Below are 16,964 nucleotides of genomic sequence, written 5' to 3'. Positions count from 1 at the left end.
TATCACCTTGTCTGAAGATGAATAACAAATGCACGCTGCTCTTGTTGCGAATTCGAAAGGCCTTGTCCGGAAGGAAAATGAGACGAGGTGTTTCTATAGATGGTGGGTATCTCAATGGTTTCCAGATGAGTCGGAGCCGGATCAAAATAATAGCACATGTCGTGGCGTTCTTGGTTCTTTGGTTATCCAGGGATATTTTTGACGACGGCTCGGATAAGAAAGAGATAAGGCAGGGGCTCATTAAGTTTGCCATCAGATTAGAGCAAGGTGTTGTTCTCCTTATTGGCGGCTTGTTTCTCGGTTCTCTGTATACATATTTGGGTCATCTGGTTGCGGACATGTGTGCTTCAAATGGTTACATGAAAGGGGACTCGTACGTCCATGTCTCTTTCCTCCAAGCATGGTTGTGGGAGCATTTCGAGAAGTACGCTCCCAAACCGCTGGCTTCACTTCCCGAGTCTTGGGATGGTTCTAGGATACTTCGTTGGGTGAACTGGCGTCCAAAATCCGGTTCGAACCTGGTTGAATTCCTCGACAAATCCTACAAAATTAACTTTCGTCCATGGGCCCCGGTGCATGCCTCCATAGTTCAAATGGACACTTTTTCCTCTGTTTCAAACACATCTTTGCTTTCTGAAAAGAATACGAGCGTTGGGGAGGTTGTGTTCATGCGAAGTTGCACGCCTGGTTATGTACCGTCTTTCTTTCGAGGATCTTGCCAGGCAGTTTCTTACAACATTGACAGGGCGGCTCGGCATATGGGATTTGACCAGGGGGTCCCTCTCTCTCGTCAGTCGGTTGTTCCAGAAAACTTGTTGCCACCTTTTCTTGATGTTAGTTCTCTTGAGCCGGGTATAAGCTTCCCTTCTTGCTCTCAGGACGAAAGACGACAACAACTTCCAAGTATAACATATTCTGGCAGGACGAGTTCCTTGTCATTCATGGATTCGTGAATAACGTAGTGAAGAATACTTGTGGTAAGCCTTCTTCTGCAACTTTAGAAAAACATCCATTACTAAGTGATCCCTCCTCGCCCAAACGGAAATCTCCTAACGCAGACACCAGTCCCCAAGATAAGGAGCGAAGGTCGAAAAGTCGTACAGGTGGCTTTCCGTCGGATCAGACGGCTCTCGTGACCTTCAGTTCTTCCAACGTTCGTGTATGTATTCTTTTTCTTGCCCACTCAGTCAGATTGCAAAATTCTTTCGTTATTGAAAATCTTTCCTTATTCCTTAATCAGGGTGTGAAAGCCTTTGCCCAGCTTGCACATAGTCAGAAAACGGCGGCTCTCGCAGCAGAGGGTGGAAATGTCGAGCCTCAGAGAATGGAGGCTCTCGAGGCAGAGGGTAGCAATACTGAGACTTCTTGCGGTGAAGAAGATCCCAAAAAGGAGGAAAGCTTGGAATCTAGTGATGATGAAAATAGTTCTTCCAACAGCAGCGCTGAGTCTTTTTCTAGTTGGTCTGAAAGTGAATCAGTGAGTCTTCCACGTATTTTTCTTCTTCCCTGCTCTTTTTTTTTTGAACAACGTCTAAACCGTGATATCGCAGGGAGAATTCGCTCCTGAAGATGGCCCCGAGGTGGAAAACCATGGAGATACAACCTTGTCTCCAACCGTGGCAACTGCGCCTGGCGACCCGTAAATGGAGGTCGATCAAGATGAAGATGTTGTTGCGGCTCAAGTAGCGGAAAGTGCTCCAGCGACTGCCGACACAATTGTAGTTAGGAATCCCTTGCCGGTTACCAGTTCAGTTTCGGGCGCCGCTTTCGCTCCTCCATACTTAGTCCCTTATCCATATCATGTGCTGATCGGCGGCTTCAGCGTGCCAGCCAAATACGAAACGCTATATACCAAGATATGGGAAAGGTATGGATACATCGCCACAACCAAAAAGGTCACTAGTCGGTTTGCGCTGGTCAAGCATGTGGAGGAAGTTTTATCTTCGATTGACGACATGTGCAAAGTGACTGTCCATACCGTTTCTGAGGACGTGGTCTCAAGCTGGAAGTTCCATCGTGATATGTGCGTAGACCACAGGTTCAACGTTCCCTGGTTTGTTGAAGGTTTCTCTGAGATCGAAAAGTTGCAGACCACGGCGATTGAAGGCCCTTCCGTGGATGAGGTCGCACAGCAGGAGGTAGAGATCAAAAGGTTATCCAGGGAGCTGAAGTTGAAACAGGCGGCTCTCGAAAGCACGAAAGAGGCTTTCTCCAAAAAGAGCAAGCCATTACTAGATGGTTTTCCTTGAATGTACTCTTGTCTTCTGAACTTCTTTATTTAGGTTTTCTTTTTTTTTGAAAGGCAAACAAAACGCCTGGTTCATGGTTTGATTTGATACATAATCGTCACCTATGAGGGTTTTGGATTATTCTTTTGGAATGAATTGTTTTTAGAATAACGATGTTTTTGGTTATGACTATAAGTAGCATAAATACCCCAGGAGAGTCATCGAATTGTGAATGTTGTGTTTTCAGTAGAGGGCATGGGATGAAACATAACATGGCTATCGATTTTATCATCCCTGTGAAAATTTGAAGTAGTAAACCATGTATTTCGCCTAAAAAGACTTACTCGGTTTTTGGATCTCCAAACAAAACTGGATCTTCCGGATGCAAGTCCAAGTTTTGTGGGAAGCATTGTCGTGATCGCGAGAAGTCCCCAGTCACTCCTTGTCGTGTGATAGCTGATAACTGAGCCATCGATTCCCGGGCGGACTTTTGCTTCTACCATCTTGAGATCGGCGTTTGAAAGATGAAGTCAGAAATTGGAAATTGATATTGTAACCGAGATATTAATCTCCCACTATGGTCGCCAATTGTTTGAAGGTGAAAACGGTTTCTGCTGATTTTGGTAATTTCGTGTATGGGTGAGAAACGAGTCTAAACCCTAAATAATGTACTGTACGGGAGTACTTTAGATTCGAGAGATCAATCTGTACAAATCCGGCCTAAACCAAGAAATGTCCGCTCCAGACTTGCTTCGGTCACAAAGTGAAGGAGAAGGGTTGGTCTTGGGGAGGGAAGCGAAGAGAGTGTTGAGACCAGAATAGTTGATTCTGGAAGAGTGGTTTTTTTACGACTTGTATTAGAAAGTGAAACGCCGGCAATGTGGAAAGCTAACAGGTGATTTCTGAGTGTTGTATTCTCCTGACCAAAACATGTCGTTTGTTGGAAATAGGTCGGACCTATTTATACAAGTCGCAACAAAACGTACCCTGGCCTCGTAATAAGTGAAACGGTTGAGTAATGGAAGAGAATGGTAATGGGTAACGCCTGGAATTGATGTTTCCATAATGAAGGATATGTTTCACCATTATTTCCTGTCATTACTAACCGCCTTACTATTATGACACTTTCTTGTAACGGGCGTATTGCACGCCGCATGCTGTAAACCGCCAGACCAATACCCTGATGAGCATCCCCCAGTTTGTGACATGTCTTGATGTCTCGAGTGTTTTCGTTGAAAACGTGTAGCATGTTGCTATTGTTTGGAAAGTTAAAATGGAGAGGCTTGCCGGTTCGGTGGCGACCTTCGACGGCCGAGATTTTGCATCTTGAGAGGAAGGGTAGTCGTTGATTGTGGCTACCTTCCGTTGGTATCCAGTGTCGTGGCCACGGTGTTGGCATGGATTGCACATGCTCTTGGCATGGCCAATTAGGGTTCCTTGACCAAAGAGTTGGTAGCGAATCCAAAGGGTTTCCACAAGTCGTGTGGGTTGGCGGCAAGCTTGGACGACTGAGATCTGTGTCTCAGGAGGAGGGGTAGTTGTTGATTGTTGCAACCCTCTGTTTAACAGCCAGCGCCATGGAGGCATGTCCGGCATGGCTCGTGCATGCTCTTGGTGCGACCAAATTAGGGTTTGGTGCAAACCGCGAAATTTTGGCGTCGCAACCAAGAGGTTGCCACAAATCGTTTGGTTTGGTGGCAAGCTTATACGGCTGAGATTTGCATCTCAGAAGGAAGGGTAGTCGTTGATTTTTGCAACCCTCCGTTTGGCAGCCAGCAGCATGGAGGCATGGTCGGCATGGCTTTGGCATATTTTAGGCGCGACCAAATTAGGGTTTTGGCATAAACCGTGGAATTTGGCATTGGGCCAGAAGTTTCCACGGGTTTGGTGGCGAACTTGTACGGTTGAGATTTGCATCTCAGAGGGAAGGGTAGCCGTTGATTGTTGCAACCCTCCGTTTGGCATCCAGAGGCATGGCCGGCATGGCTTTGGCATGTTTTAGGCGCGGCCAAATTAGGGTTTTGGCATAAACCGTGGAATTTGGCATTGGGCCAGAAGTTGCCATGCGTTTGGTGGCGAACTTGTACGGCTGATATCTGCATCTCATGAGGGGTAGTTGTTTGATTGTTGCAACCCTCCGTTTGGCAGCCAGCGGCATGGCAGTGCATCTGGCATGGTTGGGCCTTTGGCGCGTGAGGTGTGTCTGGCATGGTTGGCATGCCGTTGGCATGGTGTTGCGGCTGGCATGGTTTGCATGTCGTTGGCACGGTGGTGCGGATGGCATGGTTAGCATTCCTTTGGCACGGAGGTGTGGCTGGCATGGTTGGAATGTCGTTGGCACGGTGGTGCGGCTGACATGGTTGGCATGCCTTTGGCGCGGAGGTGTGGATGGTATGGTTGGCATGTCGTTGGCACGGTGGTGCGGCTGGCATGGTTGGAATGCCTTTGGCGCGGAGGTGTGGCTGGCATGGTTGGCATGGTGGTGCGACTGGCATGGTTGGAATTCCTTTGGCGCAGAGGTGTGGCATGCATGGTTGGCACGGTGGTGCGGATGGCATGGTTGGGATGCCTTTGGCGCGGAGGTGTGGCTGGCATGGTTGGCATGCCGTTGGCACGGTGGTGCGGTTGGCATGGTTAGCATGCCTTTGGCGCGGGAGTGTGGCTGGCATGGTTGGCATGTCGTTGGCACGGTGGTGCGGCTGGCATGGTTGGCATGCCTTTGGAGAGGAGATGTGGCTGGCATGGTTTGCACGTCATTGGCACGGTGGTGCGGCTGGCATGGTTGGCATGCCTTTGGCGCGGAGGTGTGGCTGGCATGCCGTTGGCACGGTGGTGCGGCTGGCATGGCTGGCATGCCTTTGGCGCAGAGGTGTGGCTGCCATGGTTGTCATGTCGTTGGCACGATGGTGCGGCTGGCATGGTTGGCATGCCTTTGGCGCGGAGGTATGGCTGGCATGCCGTTGGCACAGTGGTGCGGCTAGCATGATTGGCGTGCCTTTGGCGCGGGGGTGTGGCTGGTATGGTTGGCACGCCTTTGGCGCGGGGGTGTGACTGGCATGCCGTTGGCACGGTGGTGCGGCTGGCATGGTTGGCATGCCTTTGGCGCGGAGATGTGGCTGGCATGGTTGGCATGTCGTTGGCACGGTGGTGCGGCTGACATGGTTGGCATGACTTTGGCGCGGAGGTGTGGCTGGCATGCCGTTGGCATGGTTGGCCTGCCTTTGGCGCAGAGGTGTGGCTGGCATGCTGTTGGCACGGTGGTGCAGCTGGCATGGTTGGCATGCCTTTGGCGCAGAGGTGTGGCTGGCATGGTTGGCATGTCATTGGCACGGTGGTGCGGCTGGCATGGTTGGCATGCCTTTGGCGCTGGGGTGTGGCTGGCATGCCGTTGGCACGGAGGTGCGGCTGGCATGGTTGGAATGCCTTTGGCGCGGAGGTGTGGCTGGCATGGTTGGCATGTCGTTGGCACACTTAGCTAGCATGCGCGGATGGCATGTGCGGAGACAATGTCAGTCGATACTTGAGGGTTCTTTCGTGGAACATAGCGTATAGATATATAAAAAAAGGTACCCTGGTAAATTTCTCGTAGACGTATTGAAAGGCTCAATAAATGCGCTAGTGGAGATATTGGTACTCACGGCTCCGTTTCCTTACAGAGCGACGTCACGCCAGACTAAGGTTTTACGATTTTAACCCTAAGCTAAAAACCACCATCAACAAACATATATGGGCATTGGATTGGATCTGCTCAGGAAGGCAGTTTTTCTTTTTGGTCGGTAAAGAATACGGTACTGACGAGTTTCGAACTCCGATCGGTGATATCACCACCGAATGATTTTATCATTATACTACAATGACATCGGCTGCTAGGAAGGCCTGTCTACGCAAATGCCACGTATAAAAAAAAAAGTAGGATAAAAATATTTTGTGTATGAAATGGAGGTAATGGAGTCATTTTCGTTCTCTCCTTGATACTGTTGCCTTTTAATTATAAACTCCAGACAACACTCACTAGTTCCACGTTATACTCCAATATACATCTCTCTACCATAGTTATCATCTCATCAATTAATACACAATAAGTTCATTGTGTGTCCTGCCTAAAAACCATAGACAACTTAAAAGGTACTTCAATCAGCTTCTTTTAGGTACCAGACCAATGAAATAAAATGCACTCTCATTTTCTCTTACTGAAAGTTGGTTCTTTTTCATTTTCAAGTTAATTAACTTATCTCTATTCCGACTTTTAAAGCTCAAATTTGCATACAAAATACACAAGTGCTTCAGCATCTAAATTGAATTATTATTGGGACAAAACTATTCATATCATAATCAAGCACATTATACCAAACTTCTTAAACACGAAGCATAAAAAACGTAAGCTCACGTGATTACCACTATATAATGATCGTAGCTGGGGTTGATTACCGTGTCACATCGGTAAATTAATAATGATCGACATCTAATTTATTTTAATTAGTATTGGAATCTAACATTTGGATTGTTCTATAAGCACACCCACTCTTTTATTTCAACATAATGCGCAATGCAACGATGCTTTCCAACTGCTTTTCCATGACCTGAAAATTTCTGCGACAAAGTCATCAGTACTTATCTTAATACTAATATTTTAATGTTAAGTTTAACATAATCTCAATCTACTTATATTGTCATTACCAGTTGGTTTATAATGAAAGAGCACGGATCCGTTGACAGGCTCAAAACATACAGGGTTTAACAGTGCCTTAGGACCCGTTAGATTTACTAAAACTGACGGTGGTGATTAAACAAGTATATCTTAAAATTTTCGAAAACCCGTGACCCATTTTTATTTTTTCTTTTACTTTCAGGTCAATTTTCTTCTTCCCTCCTCTGTTTTCTTCTTTCCTGTTCAATCTTCGATTTGTCATGAATCCTACGAACTACAAACAAAATTAACAGCATCGAAGAAGAAAAGTTCTTCAAATGCAAAAAATAAAATGTACAGAGTCAGATTTATTGTATCTAAGAGAAAGCTTATGCACAAATGTAAAAGAATACTGGAAAACACGAGGGTTTCAATCTTCAATTGGTAATTTTCCTAGTTTTTGCCAAAATTATATGATTAATTTACTTTAAGAAAAAATATAGGTTCATGTAGAATTTCGTCATGTAAAGTAGAATGATTGGTTTAACAGAGATTTGAATCATCAAGAGTTCCATAAGATCTAGTTATCAAGTTTGATAAACGTAATCCAAATGACTTCACCTCATCTACGAACACAATCTATACCTCATAGTGGAATTGGTAGTACATTAAAAGAAAAAAAATGATTAAACTTTTAGAACCCTAACTTACGAAGAATTTTCCCTAAAATCCATGTTTTTCTATGAACCACATACATCATATGGACCTTGAAGAATTATTTCTCTACTTCCACGCTACTTTGAGTATTTTAATCTGTGATCTTTTTGATTTATCATGAGTTCATGGAGTTATGAACTGATAAAGCGAACTGAGGAAGATCGAAAATGAAGGAGGAAGAAAGAGAACCGAAAGTTACACATGATGGGTTATCGATTGACCCGGAAATTTTTAATTCCGTCAATTAGATCTTGACCATTAATTTTGGAATATCTAAAGGCTGGGATGCACTCTTAGATCTTGTAATATTGGAGCCTGTCAACGGATCCGTCCTCATAATGAAAAGAGAAAAGAAAAAAAAAATGTGCTTAAAAAACACCTAGTGGGGTGTATATAAAGAAGTCTTTGTCGTGCCAGAGTTAAGGAAGACCAGATCAAGTGGTTTGAAATATAGGCCCATCATTTTGGACCATTCAAATCGCAGTAAACATTCATGGTGCTATAACCATAACCATAGCGGCACTATAATACACAAGCAACACAACATTCTTTATTGATTTTTTAAAAGATAAATCGGATCAAATTCCAACCATGATAATTCATTAGTATACTGATTTTCTAACCTCTGTAGCAACCTTGCTAGCATTGATGATTCTTCTTTCAAGTACATAGTATAGGCACATGGGATAGGTTTCACGGGAAAGAAAGGACTTGTCATGGAGGAGAATAAGTAGCCATATAAGTATGGGCAGGCAGGATGCAAAATCCTGGGTTTGAAAATCTTTGTAAATTACAAAGTTGAGAAATCATCGAAAAAAATAAAAAGAATTGTCGAGTTGACATGCTTGTCTGAAAGTTGTTATTATTGATTGTACCATACTCCCACTCATACTTATTTTGTGGTAATTAAGCGCCATTGATGATGGTCTTCTTTTTTTCTTTCAACTTAACAATTCAAATGATCTTTTTATGATTTTTGTGAACTAGTAGGAATATAAGGATATCGGTATATTCATATATAATTGGAAGTCTTTTCTTTTTATGGTCGAATAAGAAAAAGAAGAAGAAAATAATGGAACCCGTGTTAACTATAAATATCTAGCTATAGATGGAATGGAATTAGAATATGAAAGTGTCAATGTAATCGAAAACGACGCATGAGAAATTCGCACTGGCATTCCTAATTCTGATAATCAACAAAAGTTAGTTGGAATTAAAGATTGCCTATGATTCCATCCTCAATGTACCCTACCCTCTGTCAATTTTCTTGTTTGTGTGTACTCCAATAGTTTTGCAATTTTATTGATCAATGGGGAAGAATCGGAATCTGGTGCGTTTACATTAGATATTTTGGCTAAATTGGGGCCTATGCCATTTAATTGGATCTATAGCTACGTAACAAAATATGGTCATTAAAAAATAATTCATATAAACTTCTTATCCACTATTTATATTAATGACTGATATGTCCTTGTTATTTGTGCTAATTCGAAAAGTTAAAAAGTGTTTAATCAAGTTAATCCTGAGATTAACTTTCATTAATGCATAATCAAAACCTGTAAAAAAAAAATTACTCGATCCAGAATCGGTTGATGTTAGTGCATTTGTAAACCGATTCTGGGTTGAGTTTTATGCTTGGGAAGATGTAAACCCAGAATCGGAGTTTGATCGATACCCACATAAACGAATTCCTAAAATCGGGCTTTTGTAATGCACATGTAAAGCGATTATGCCTTACTTTCAGAAACAAGATATTCATTACATAGTTTAGGAAATTAGCCCACTACATATATATATGACTCAATATGGGAATTCTAGAATTTGACACATCAAATGCTCGTCAATGAACCTCCGAGCACGTCGGTACAACATCGTGTATTCTTTGTGGTGAATGAACTTTCTTTCCCCATTACGAATTCTCCATAGCCCGTTGAAACGTTCCAGCTAAAATTCAATGAATTCTTATATGTTAGTATGTGAACTAGTGTAGTTGAAATAGGTATAAAAATGATCGCATTACTCACTTTTTCCCTAAGAGGAGCTCGTGGATGATAGTGGTACACCATATTTCTAACTATTACGTACTCTCGCATTGCGCTTTTTATGTAGTTGAATCGAAAAGCCAAGTCTCTCCATTTTCGGTTATTGGGATTCGCAGTACGTCCGTAAAAGAACTCTTTAACTCTCTTCCAAAACATTGAATAGATTTCATTCGGACGTTCGTGGAACGTATTGGCAAAGGATTTAACCAGACACAAATATTCAAACGGTTCCCATTCCATTTTTTTAGGCTAAGTGTGTGATGTGGGAGTGGCTCAAAGAGGTTTTCCTTATATAGATGAAGTCTCAACGGCTTTTTTTTTTTAACTCAATTCAAACAATCGGATTTTATATATGACCACATAGACCGATTGTTTCCTTACAAAATCATATAAACTTGCCTCTAACAAATCGGGCTTTTTTAATGCATATGTAAACCGATTCTAAAAGTTACAGAACTTTTCTTCTAAGCAATCGGATTACATATTTATACATGCAAACTGATTCTGAAAGTTACAAAACTTTTCTTCTTAGAAATCGGATTACATATTTATACATGTAATCCGATTCTAAAAGTTACATAACTTTTCTTCTTAGAAATCGGATTACATATTTATACATGAAACCCGATTCTAAAACTGAACATTTGGGAAACTGTCAGAATCGGATTACATATAGTTATATGTAAACCGATTCTGACAGAAAGAATGTTAGAATCCTCCATTTTTTCCACACACATTAAGTCATTCATAAACTAGAAACCAGATTAAGTCATTCATAGACTAGGAGTGTAACCAAACATAATTCGACAATAAGTTTAAGACAAGACACAAGTTTTGACTCCATAATTATCCATCCTTAAAGACATAAACATGAATATAACCATTCATTCATGAACATCCCCACCACGACCACGTCCACCGCGTCCTCGTTTACCAGGTTGAGCGCTGCTCGATGCACTTTCAGTCATCTTTTTTTTGAGGGGGGGGGGGGGGGTCTCTTCCTCTTATAATTTGGCTCCTCCTCCTCCTCATCATCATCATCATCATCATCATCCTGCTTCCCAAACTTTGCACCAGCTTCTACATCTTCGAGACCATTCAATTCATCAATTAGCTTTTCATTGGCCTTCACATTTTTCCCTTTCTGATTTCTAGCTTTGCTTGAGTTATCAAGTGTCCGACTCGTCTTCTCTGTTTCAATTTAAAATAAGAAAAATTCAATACATAATGTTAAAACCATTAACAAAATCGTAATTGAGTAACAATACGCACCAAGTAATCGAGAGTCGTATCTTTGTCCTCTATCTTGGGCCTCTCACCTACTCGTATCACTCGAGTATGCGAAACTTTGAGGTACCACAGTATGTAACCCGGAATTGCCGCGTCATCTGCTGGAGATGGACCATCCAAAGGATATCTGTGGAACGCTCTGTCGTTCCAATAATCACGTGATGGGAAAGGCTTGTGAACAATGATAATATCATTATCATGTGATTTGGTTTTTGTATCATTGATGTTGAACATCTTGTGCACCTTTGGGATTTTTTATAACCCCATAATACCTTTCCTCCATCACCGGGTATCCCTAAAGGTGGATCATCAGGGCCGCGAGCAAACATCTTCAGCGGGTCGGGCATATGTGGTCACCTTTCTTCTTCTTTGGTCCTTCTTTCTTCTTACCTTTTTCTTTAGCATCTCCTCCTTGGTCTTGTTCTTGAACGACTTCTCTTATCTCCTCTCACTTTCATCCTCACCTTCTTTTTCATCACTTTCACTCTCGTCACTTTCTTCTTCACCACCTTCCTTGCCACCACCTTCCTCATCACTTTCTTCTTCACCACCTTCCTTGCCACCACCTTCCTCATCACCTTTTTCTTCTTCAATTTATCTATCATCACCTTCTTTTTTAGTAGGTGTTTCGGAATCAGATTCTTCAAGTGTTGGTTGCTCCGCTTGAGGTGGTGGGTCATCCATAATGATCCCTTTGGCTTTACTCCCCGTGCCCCTTGGGTTTCGGTGGGAAGCATTCAAATTTTTACCGTCTTTTCGACGAGGTCTCAAAGGCTTTTAGGAGTAGCAAGATTATATTTCCACTTATATTTCTTTTCGGCTTGATTTTTTTTCCTGTAGAATACGGATCGTTATCACTAGAATAATTCATGTTAGTAGGATGCTTCATTCTTGATGATTTAGACATTTTATAGAAGAAACAAAACGATTAGTCGTTTTTGGATCGTCGATCATCAACGATTTTTGGTTTCAAAAAAATGAAAAAAGAGGGAGTAGAGGAGATGAAGAATCGGTTTTTAGGTTAGAAATGAAAACTGATTTTAGTTAGTTAGGTTTATTATTAAGGATTCATGGGAGTAATTTAGTAATATTAATATTTTTTTGAGAATAATTTTGGTAATTTCCATAAATTTATACACCCCTTATCATTGTGTATTAAGTAGATGAAGTAATCTATAGGCCCCAATTAAATGTCATAGGCCCCTATTTAGCCAGATAAGTTAAGATCAGCATTGAAAACTCAAAAACCATTTTACTTTGAGATGGATATATATATCGTTTTCTTTGAGATAGGAAATGGAATGGAGTGTTATTGTAATTGTTTACGGTAATCGTTGGAACATTACAAGATAAGAAAAACGTACAAAGCGATAAAGAAAGGTGCCCGTTTCGAAAAAAAAAAAAAAAAAGGTAGAAGAAAACAAATGGTACACATAATTGTGGTATTGACAGGCTTGCTTAAATGGAGGATGGCCTGTGAAAACACATCACCAAGAAAGGCATGTTAGAAGGATGAGAGAATAAAGCAAGCAAAAAACAAAGAAAGCATCAACGCACCCACCAAACCAAATTGTAAGTAGGGGTCTTTAAAGGTGGTGGTGGTTACTCTGTGGAGATGTATCAGAGAAAGTTAGAATTCCTCTTGTAATAATGGTGTAGTATGCTTTTAAACCCCATTTAGGATTCCAATATGAGAGAGGGGGATGTGTCCACTAATCCCATCTTCTTCTTTTTTAATGATTTATACGAAAAAATCAAACATAACTTCACCGAGCAATCGAGCATATGAATTCTACCCTAAAGACTTGTAGAAAAGCAAAAGCTATAGAGGGTGGAATTTGTTAGAGATCTAGAGATAAAGATTAAAAAGCATCAAATCATTTGAAAACTACTTATTCCATTTCCATATTAAGGTTCCTTGAAAGGTATGAAAAGATTTTAGAGAAAATTAAAATTAATAGAATACAGAAGCAATTTGGAAGTCTCTTTCATTACTCTTCAATTGTCCCACAGAACCTACTAGTTGTCCCCTATTCGGATCTTTCATTCCCCCCAGGCCCCAGCCACTTGGTTTTTCTTTCCTTTGATGAAAGTCTCAACTTAAAAATTCAAGATTAAGTTTTGGGTCTTCTAAAACTAAAACATTTGTTTCACCATTCAGTGAAAGAGATCGAGATAAGTAACTGCATAGAGTTCTCAACAGTTAACCATCTTCTTACCGAAATAAGAAGACAAGTTATAATCTCAAATACAACTATATTTACTCGTTCAGCATGCTTCTTATTAGCGCTGCTTAGTCAAACCTAAAGCCCAGACGAGAGGAAAATGCAGATTTTGAAGGCATTTATCATCAAACTAAGCACTAGACATAAGTAGCTCGAGCATCTGATACATGTCAAACTGAACTAACTTAAGGTATATGACAAACTTAACTAACATTAGCTTACAACATGTCGACAATTGGTAGAATAAGGACGGGCAATATCTGTACTGGTGATGCAAGTTCTAGTATAGAATTCGATTCACCTGCTTGTCAAAGGACATTTTATCTCTTCAAGGGAAGAGAAGTGAGCGTCTAGAGAATGTAGAAGTTCTTGACTTACGTCAACCTTGGTAACATACGTGGCTGGTAAATCCTTTCCCGGTATAACATCCTTCCCCATAATCTGTTCCTTCGACCTTCCAACATAATTGTCTGTAACTGAGGCTTTTCCACACCCTTTAAACAACTGGGCCTTCATTCTGATGCAGGACTGTAAATCATCTTCATTTCTAGCTTTTTTTAACTTATCGATCACATCTTTAATATCTAAAAGCCTTTCAGCACGCACATTTTTCTCCTTCTTTTGCCTTTTAGGCTCCTTTAGCGAATCCAAATCATCAGCATCTGCTGAAAGTACCTCATCATTGAATTCCACTTTTTGCAACTTCCTCAATCCCTGATTAACAATATCTCGTATACGTTCTCTCACACTATCTGTTCTCCCAATATTTGATCCAACTTTTGCTTTCAGTGCGTGTACAACTCTCTCATCAGTATCTTTCAAACTGCTGGAGGTTGGTTCATCAGCACTGCTGCCATCCACTGAAGAATTAAGAGAAAATGCTTCCTCCAGTAAATTAACATTCTGCATGTACCGGTCGAAAGCTTCATTTTCTGTCTCAATGTTTCTGTCCTTGTACTCCTTCAACTTGGAGAACCTCCACTGATTTATATCTGCAGCCTCCTGGAAATAACCCCGACAACCCCCACAGATCAGGATAATTTGTTTTATCAATTGGAAATTAGAGCATATGACAATCAGACATGACATCAAGTGGCAGAATTTGTACCTTTCTAGTGGTTGGCTTCCTCGGGCGAGGAACTTGTGATCCGTTGAGTTGAGAGAGTTGACGCAGTGCAGAAGCCCTTATTGAAGTCCTGAAGCAAAATTAGGCAGTTGGAAATTTTGCTCATGGAAGGATACAGTTTCAAACTCATCTAAGCCTCGGGAAGTCCTTGGTCAGTAACCAGTTAAGGGTATGAACCATAAAAATTTGATAATGCAGAAAAGTTTAACACTTTGAGCAACAGTTCCGCAATAGAGCAAGAGAATAGCCATAAAGTGATACAAAGTAGAAGATGATCAATACCATATAGAAAAAATATGGACAGTTTATAAACAATAACAATAACAAATGAATAATGAGGTCAGAACACCTGAAAATGGAGAAAAAAAATTAAACCTCTGTGGAGTATTTAACCTATCCTAGCAGCAGAGGTCATGTATTGTCTTTTCTTGTTGGTTCTGAGAAAAAATACTTCTCCAACATCCCTCAACGTGTATTTAACTGTTGCAGCCTAGTGCAGGGCCTTTGATTACAACAACGTAACATAACATTATATTTTTTAGTCAGTGGCATGATAAGATATCTAACCCAAACTGAAAGAATAAAGGTTTGCTATTTTACTGACTAGTTATATTGACGACTTGAGCCAAGAACTATCGCCCCAAATAACCTTGCTGTAAAGTATAAACACAAGACGAAACATTCCCACGAAGATTCAATCCCCATCCACAAGAGAAACACTGATAATTTTACTTACCCCAGGGTAGTTGCGTCAGCATTTTGCGGCTCAAACAGAGTAGGGTTTGAAGACGGCGACTTATCTGACGGAGTTCCACTGATTTTAAGAACTGCAATGCCAATAAAAAATATTAAGAACAGTTAACATCACAATTAAATCTAACCAGCAATACAAAATTGGGTCTGTGTATCTTTCATTTTAAAATATGCAGGCAGAACCATGATTGATAATAATTACTCCCTCCGTCCAAGTTATATAGGAGGAGAAGAAATTTTTGCTGTTCCAACTAGATAGAGGGAGTCTATATTTCTAGGTTATTTTTGACATGTATGCCCTTATTAATGTTGCATGGATATCACCGCAATTAACTTGATGTTTCTAGTATTGGGAATATAACAATGGGTAAAACAAGAAACGAGATGAATTCTTATGAAACCCAGATTTTTTCTTAATCTAAGATATTTGAGTTTTCCGCCTATATAACTTGGATGGAGGGAGTATAAACTTCTAGAATGACTGTTCAAAGGCCACTTGAGTTCCTCGTGCAATGATAATGATACTGTGCAGATTACAGAACAAGTTACGAAGCAAAGGTTTGTAATATCATATACCGTGTATGGGGCATGGATTTTGAGCTTTTGCACAACAGTTCTTGCATGACTCATACGGACACCTACACCATAAATACAAAAACGCTTATTAGAAAACAGAAAACAAATGTGTTAGTCTGTTAGATGATTTGATGAACCATTTGACAATATGTAAGACAACAACCATGCAGCTGCCAGTGAGAAACTATAATCTCAAAATCAAGCAAGAAAAGAAATTATATTGCAACAATCGATTTCAACCCAGTTTTTAACAGATTGGAATTCAACTGAAATGGATAACTACTTTACCAGTATACTATTTTGAATTGGGTCTAATTGATCTCCTAATATGACAACCCCATTCAAAAATGGTCGTATAACCTTTCTAAAACTGTCAAGCATAAAACCTTAAACCCAAGATGTTTCAAATTCCAGAAAGCTTTCATGACTACAGCTACCAACAATTACTGAAAACGTCCTCAACATAAACCAAATCCCACTAGTTAACAACAAAATTTCCTTCTCCTTTTACTTAAGCTGACTACGAGAAAAATATCCTCAAGTACAGAAACATCAACATCTATATTCCATCCTTAATTTAAGTACAACAAAGTCTAGCGGCATAATCAATCAGCCTCTCGCCCAAATTGTATTTCTTCTCCGCTCATAATTCAGTGTTCTGGACAAGTATCTCTTTTAAAAATCATATCTTAAATCTATGTTTTTTCCCCAGTCAGTTTTGCCACAATTGAAGAAATTAACAAAAACTAGGGTTTCAAACGATACAATTGAAGTAATCGGGGATTGTAAAGCACTAAAAACCCTAAAATTCAAATTAGGTTAAACAACAGCCCCAAAAGTTAGAGAAGAGAAAGGGAGAGAACCTGGAACGAGCAACATTGCCACAGGTAGTACACTTGGGTTTATTAAGACCCCGTTTGTTCTTAGTTGGTGTAGGTGTCTCCGTGATGATTGTAATTGGCTTAATACTGGAGGCGGCAGCGATAGCAGTGGAATTAGCAGCAGCAAGAGCGCTAATGGCGACTACAGGGGTGTTGCTTGGTCTTGTACTGATTGCGGTGTTATTCTTATTGATCATCTGGACTGGTCCAGGTGTGGGTAATGCCGCCATTTGCCGATACTATTTCTTCGACTTCCCACAAAAATAACGTATATTAGAAGAAGAAATCAAGAAAATAACCCCGATCTCTTCCGTGTCGATTTAAGGGAAACGGGATCCCCACGCCTTGGGCCAATCTTTATCTGGGCCTTAATTGTATAATCTCTGACTATTGTGTTTTGGTATTGGGCTTATATATATAGGTCTCACTTAGATGAGCGCTCATCTCCAAGGCAAATATTAAAACACAGTTATTTGGAAGTTTTGTTGTGAATTAGGTT

General features: G+C 40.9%; 1 protein-coding gene across 1 annotated transcript; it reads right to left on the bottom strand.

The window, feature by feature from the left end:
* Positions 1-13,080: 13,080 nt before the first annotated feature.
* On the bottom strand, positions 13,081-16,736 carry LOC113302121. Its single transcript, XM_026550966.1, has 5 exons — positions 16,448-16,736; positions 15,585-15,646; positions 14,992-15,082; positions 14,238-14,325; positions 13,081-14,131 (listed from the first exon to the last, which is right to left on the bottom strand). Exons 1-5 carry the CDS (start codon positions 16,693-16,695, stop codon positions 13,427-13,429), a joined length of 1,194 nt encoding a protein of 397 aa, XP_026406751.1. The 5' UTR covers positions 16,696-16,736; the 3' UTR covers positions 13,081-13,426.
* Between the last annotated feature and the right edge of the window lie 228 nt (positions 16,737-16,964).

This window comes from Papaver somniferum, chromosome 8 (genome assembly GCF_003573695.1).
Source record: "Papaver somniferum cultivar HN1 chromosome 8, ASM357369v1, whole genome shotgun sequence".
Taxonomy (NCBI): domain Eukaryota; kingdom Viridiplantae; phylum Streptophyta; class Magnoliopsida; order Ranunculales; family Papaveraceae; genus Papaver; species Papaver somniferum.
The sequence above is the reverse complement of the archived record's forward strand: the minus strand, read 5'-3'. Positions and strand labels throughout refer to the sequence as shown.

Excerpts from the sequence above, each read along its gene's own strand:
- LOC113302121 (XM_026550966.1), bottom strand. The coding sequence starts at position 16,695 with ATGGCGGCATTACCCACACCTGGACCAGTCCAGATGATCAATAAGAAT. Across the intron at positions 15,647-16,447 it reads GGCAATGTTGCTCGTTCCAG|GTGTCCGTATGAGTCATGCA; the intron begins GTTCTCTCCCTT and ends TTTATGGTGTAG. Across the intron at positions 14,326-14,991 it reads GCTGACGCAACTACCCTGGG|GACTTCAATAAGGGCTTCTG; the intron begins GTAAGTAAAATT and ends ATTTTGCTTCAG.